Source organism: Sinocyclocheilus anshuiensis, unplaced genomic scaffold, assembly GCF_001515605.1.
Source record: "Sinocyclocheilus anshuiensis isolate Anshui unplaced genomic scaffold, SAMN03320099.WGS_v1.1 scaffold964, whole genome shotgun sequence".
Taxonomy (NCBI): Eukaryota; Metazoa; Chordata; class Actinopteri; order Cypriniformes; family Cyprinidae; genus Sinocyclocheilus; species Sinocyclocheilus anshuiensis.
This window is the reverse complement of record NW_015552666.1, coordinates 226,847-233,084: the sequence shown is the minus strand read 5'-3', so window position 1 is coordinate 233,084 and position 6,238 is coordinate 226,847. Positions and strand designations below refer to the sequence as shown.

Below are 6,238 nucleotides of genomic sequence, written 5' to 3'. Positions count from 1 at the left end.
GTCCACCAGCTCCGCTGGGCTCCTTCGTCCCTCCGGCTCTGCCTAGGTCGGTCGTCGACCTGCCCTCTTCACGGGACTACACTCCTCTGGCTTCACCTCGTCCCTTCTTCCTTCTGGCTCCATTGGGCTTCTCCCTCCCTCCAGCTCCACCTTGGTCCTCTGTCGCTCCAGCTCCACTGCGGCCTTCCGGATCCCTGCCTATGCCTCGGTCGCCTGAGCCATCTGCTCCGCCTTGGCCCTCCGGTTCCTCCTCGTCGCCCTAGCTCTGCGGCTCTCCGTCTCCACCCTGGGGTCCTCTCCCACCTGCACCGCCGCTGTCAGTCAGCCCTCTGGAGTCGTCAGCCCTTCCACCACCATGGCTCCTCCCTCCATTGGCTCCACCATGGGCTGCCTTCCTGGCTGCGGTCTGGGTCCCGCCTGGCTCCTCCTGCTCCGGCTCTCTCCTGTCTTCTCCCTGGCTCCTCCCTCCATCTGATCCGCCATGGTCCCTCCTGTCTCCTCCTTGGCTCCTCCCTCCATCAGATCCACCCTGGTCATCTGTTGGTCCATCTCCCTCCACTGTTGGTCCATCTACGGCGCGAGGCTGCGCCTTCCGGGAGGGGGGAGTTGTCACAATATGGACCTTGTTTCTGTTCTCCTGTTTTGTTTCTTGACCAGGGGTGCGTCTCAATCAGCTCCCTTGTTCAGTAGTCAGGGCACTGATCAGGGAGTCGGCCATTTTAAGGGCTGTCTCAATTGCGAAATCCTTCCAGTGCACTGGAACATTCGCTCCCTGAAAAATCCCACAATGCACTGAAAAAACTAGGGAGCATCAGCGCTCACTATGCGCCCTTACCGGAAATAACGTCACATTTCTGAAGCGTGAAACATAAACCACACGAGCCAATTCGATTAATATAATGATACACGATAGAAGATTTGAAAAGACAAAACCGTTTTTAGTATATTTCAATATAAACACACATCGCTAGACAGGAACTGAACACATCTAATTAACATTTATAATTAATATTCGGCTGAAATGTTGTAAGAACATGTAACAGAACGATGTGTTTAAAGAGAATAAAAAATAATATAAAAATTAGATTGGTCCTGCCTGTTGTTTATTAATTCCAGTGATGACGTTCTACTATGTTGTCCGTTGACATTGTACGTAATCATGTCACTGGAATTCGAGTGATCACTGTCCCAACATGCAGTGAGTCAGGGAACTTACCAGTGACCAAATTCGTGTACACGATCTACTGATTCACGAGCTCGGGAGCTAGGGAGCTGATTGAGACGCACCCCTAGTTTTCCTTAGTTCCCTTGATTAGTTCATTCTGTTCACCTATGTTCGATAATTATTTGGTCTGTGTATTTAAGTTGCTCCCTTTCAGTTCTTACTGGCCGGTTATTGTTTATTGTTATGTGTGCTTCTTGTGTCTCCTTATGTGTTTTTGGATCTCCCTCTACTCCTGGGATTATAATTAAAGGATATTTAATTCTACTCCATGTTCGCCTATCTCACACGAGAGCCCTGACAACAACATGCATTGACTGGCTGTTGTTGCGTTTATTTCTGTTGTGTGATAGGCTGTTAGATTAATCCATATTGAGTCAAAATTTCATTTATTGACATACATTTTATGGCGATATTATTATTTTTTTATTTTATTTATTATTTTCTTTAATTACACAGCCCTAGAACTATCTTATTATTTTTAACCAACTAGTGATTCTAACAGGTGTTTGAAGACAGTTCCCTTTATATTCGCACAGGTGTCCTAGAAAAATAACTGCAGATCTAGTTCACGACATTAATCATGAACATAACACACAAACAACCAGAAAGCATCCAAATATATTTTTGACCCATCTATCTTTGGGCTCTATTTCTTTATATAAATGCCTCTTTGTGTGATATTTTGTTATATGATTCAGTATCATTCATATAATTTAAGTGTGACGTAGATGTGCAGTTATATTTTGGTGCCACTGGATATACAGTAAAAAGAGATAGAGAGTCATTTTTCTAAAAGCATTGTTAAAGAATAACATGATGCCTAACTCCTCTACCACTTGAGATTTTTAATTAAAAGAGACTGAGCCTGCTGCTGTGGATATTGTGAGGTAGGACGGTGCCTTCTTGATTAAAGGTTTAACTGGGGACTGTGGTGGTTCCAAAGGTGTAAGTTCCTCACCACAAGAGGGACCTGAAAAGACACCTTGTTTCCTGTGCAATGGAAAAAGTCCTCAAGGGGCTTGTGTTTGATGTGCACCTGATCCACTCAACATATAGGCTATAATGTCTCTGCAATGGCTCTTCACTAGATAAGACTGAATTATAATGTTTTGGTTACTTTGTCTTTATTTGATGGCTAATATTCACTGTAACCCTTGCATGAATAACAATTCTCATATACTGTGTATATCATTCTACATTGACTTTCTCACCAGGTCAAGTGTGGTTTTCTCCAGCACATCCACCAGCTTCTCCAGCTTTGTGTTGGCAGTAAAAATAAAGTCATCATCCACCCATAGCACATATTTGGTGGTGACCTGTGACACGGCCAGATTACGACCAGCAAACCAGCCCTGAAATATAGACATACATATTCAGAACTCATCATACTGCATGTAAACACAGAAATGTATCATCAACTCAACAAAGTAACCCACCTTTCCGAAGGGCATGATGTAATGTTCAATATATGGACCTGATACTGTTTTCGGGTGCTCACTGTCATCTGCTATCACTATTGTAACTGTTGGATAGTACTGTCGTATGCTGTCAATTAAATCCTGGAGCTTGTCATAGCGCAGGAAGGTTTTAGTTGCTATGGTCACGAGAGCACTGATGTTATACTCTGAAATCGAGCAAACAGAAAGTCAAATGTAAATGGAAACATGTGGCTTTAATTTCCTTACAATATAAATAACAAATAACACTAAAATCACAGAATGAATGATTGTTTTGCCATGAGAAAGGGTAAATGTGCTGACACATCTAATATACAAAGAATAAATTGAATTGTAGCAGCATACAATAGCTTACTACATTATTGTTGATTGAAGCACCGGAACCACTTTCTGCACTCTGAACATAACTGTTGGCTGATATTGAAATATGTAATTCTCTTGGCTTGCATTAAAAGTACATTTCTAGTGTAGAATATCCTTTAGTATCATTTTGCCTCATATTGAGAAAACAAACACATACAAATTAGGGCTGCACGATATATCGTTTCAGCATCGATATCACGATGTGCGATGTTTAGTATACTGATCGTTATATCTATACTGATTGTTTTCTTTGCTCACACACAGACACGGTGTCTACACCGGACGCGACAGCTGTACAGAGATACCCATTTTAAATCAATTTAGTAGTGGAGCTACTGCACGCGATTTTCAGTGCTGGAAATCCGTTTATCCTTTGTTGAAACTTCCGCGTCGTCACGGAGAGCGCAGGTCACGGTCGCTTAGCAACGGCAGACGCTACGAAAGCGCAAGCTCCCGAGCGCTTTGGAAAGAAGGAGAAAGCGGCGCGACTGACGTTTTCCCACGCATTTTTAGGCGCTACATGTGAACGGCCCCAAAGTCTGTCTACACTACACAAAGCGACCGTTACATATCATTTGAACTTTGTATCAGTACGTCATAAAAAGAACGCGGCATCAGTTTACTGTTGGGGATTTGTCGTGCCGCGCCGCGCCGCGCTGCATCCAGTGTAGACAAACAGAATCACTTATAATAGATTCTATTGTATTTTGTCGCGCCGCGCCGCTGGCGTCCAGTGTAGACACAGTGAGAGCCACGCAGATGCAAGCGAACACTGAATTCTGTTCACTTCTGCGTCTATTTGTGCCTGAAATACTGTGCTCTGCAAGTATCCTTGTAAACGCAGTTGCTTATGGCTTAGGTGAAGGGAAACAATTGAGAAAGAAAATGGATGTTTAACAGTATATTGGTTCACAGCAATTTAATGTTCCTGTTGCTTTCTCTGTCATGAACGTTAATCAAACAACAAAACATAAAGAAAAATCACTTTTGTAGCTTTAACACAGATTTGTTAGATTTAATTTATAATGAAAACTATGCAGTGTTATTTTACATTTGATTATTCAATTTCTGTACCTGAATACTGTCATACTTACCTGAAAAATATAAAGCACTGCTTATTTAATTTGTATCTTTGTTGTTATTTATCTATGCTTGTAATTTGTTTATTTCCTATGCTGATTTACTCGCCTACAAAATCACCCCAATCATTGATAATTTTTTTTCCAAATATAGAGCTATTGAAGTCATCTGATTTTTTTTTTCGATATCGCAATTATATATCGCAGAAGAAAAAAAAAATCACAATGTGAGTTTTTCCCAATATCGTGCAGCCCTAATACAAATCATACTTATCCCTGCATATATCCACTACTTTTTAAATTCTGTTATATCCAAAAGTATTCCCAGGCTGACAGGCTGACGGATAGTCAAAAATTGAAGGTAATAAAAGCACGCTCTCCTGACAGTGTTTAGTGGATGAAAACATGCAGTGCTACATCTGGAAACTTCACATTTTTTTATGTTTTTCATAGAATTCTCTTATGCTCACCAAGGCTGCATCTATGCAATCAAAAATACAGTAAAACAGTTTAATATAACAGTACAATTTAAAATAACAGTTTTCCATTTTAATATATTTTAAGATATAATTTATTCCCATGACAGCAAAAATGAATTTTCAGCAGTCAAATCATTCTAATATACTAATTTGGTTTTCAAGAAACATTTCTTATTTTCAATAAAAAATAGATTCAAGAAAACAGTTATTTATATACTGCAATAGCAGCGGTTCCCAAACTGGGGTGCGTGAGAGAATGATTTTGATGATCTGTGTGTAAACATGCAGGCCCATCCATCTCACTAAAAAGGGTAGTAAGTAATATTATTTTTTTATTTATAACTGAAATGTTGATGTTTTCTCATATACAGTCAGGGCTTGACATTAAGTGACTTACATTTTAATACAATGTTGTCAATGTTGACTGTTTTTGCTTGATTTGGTTAACGAAAATAGTTCCAAACAAAGTTCACAGCAGAACAGTCGCGTATCTCTGAGCAGCAACACACAGCGGTGTTTCGTTACTGAATGATTCAGTGTTTTTGAATTGATCATTTGAGCCAAAGATTCAGTGGTCCATTCATAAAGAGAGGCACTTGCTTCGTTCGTGAATGAATCAATCGTCTGAAAGAATCGTTTGAATGAACGCCTCAATGACTCACACATTAAGACAGTCACTTGATTCCACCTACTGCCGGTTATCTTTGCATTTTCCCAACATTTCATATTTGTATATTTTTAAAAAACTGATTTAAAACACCAAACTCATAACATTATTTATGCTGTTGTAATTCTGCAGTGTAACTGCATTCATGCTACATTTCAGCCTCATTAAACTGTCTGTGTAAATGCATCTAAATGCCACTTCAGCTGCTTCTGTTTCTTCTGCAGGAGAAAGATCAGTTTTGGTAATACTGATTATATTTGATTGGTAACAGCCCTATAGTGTCTTATTATATTAAGTAAAAATGAAAATGCCCTTTAAATAGGCAAAAAATGACCTGGAAATCCATTTAAATAAATTTTAATATGCAGTAACTTTAGTCCTATAAAACATAATTTTCCAATGACAAAATTGTGGCCAGTTAAAATGCTGAGTGGCTAGTAAATTTTTTAAAACCACTAGCCACAGTGGCTGGTGAGCAAAAAAGTTAATGTCAAGCCCTGTATACAGTGATATATTTGTATCATTGCAGTTAAAATGTGGTGTTTAACTGGAGTAAGGTGGTGGGGGTGCTTGTACACGTGTCAAACCAGTGGTGTAGTGGTGCCTGGAGAAGTGGGTATACTCTTAATTTATGCCCCAAATTTTTAAAGCGACCCAGCAAAGGATGAACACCATGTGTTATAAACAGTGACGTTTAAAACCAGTCTTGTATATATTAACATTCATTTAAGACACAAATAACTGTGTTTACGAGGATACTCGCAAAGACGGGCATTTAGACACGTAACTATGTGTATTTGACCGTTTAAGCACAAGGAGCGAGTTTAGTCAGTAATACGAGCAGGTGTATCAGGTAGAAACCGTTTTAACGCACGCATTTACCAGAATGAATTCTACCCCGCAGCGTAATGTCCATGAACAGTATAAACCATTTGTTTTAAAACCTGCTTAAAACGCCTTGAAATGAT

General features: G+C 39.8%; 1 protein-coding gene across 2 annotated transcripts in view; it reads right to left on the bottom strand.

The window, feature by feature from the left end:
- LOC107667298 (beta-1,4 N-acetylgalactosaminyltransferase 1-like) overlaps positions 1-6,238 on the bottom strand; it is a 29,279-nt gene that overhangs the window by 9,368 nt on the left and 13,673 nt on the right. For both annotated transcript variants that reach the window (XM_016458940.1, XM_016458941.1), the window contains exons 9-10: positions 2,662-2,849; positions 2,437-2,577 (exon numbers count right to left, since the gene is read on the bottom strand). In XM_016458940.1, coding sequence (XP_016314426.1) covers positions 2,437-2,577; positions 2,662-2,849 — 329 coding nt within the window. The remainder of the gene's footprint in view (positions 1-2,436; positions 2,578-2,661; positions 2,850-6,238) is intronic.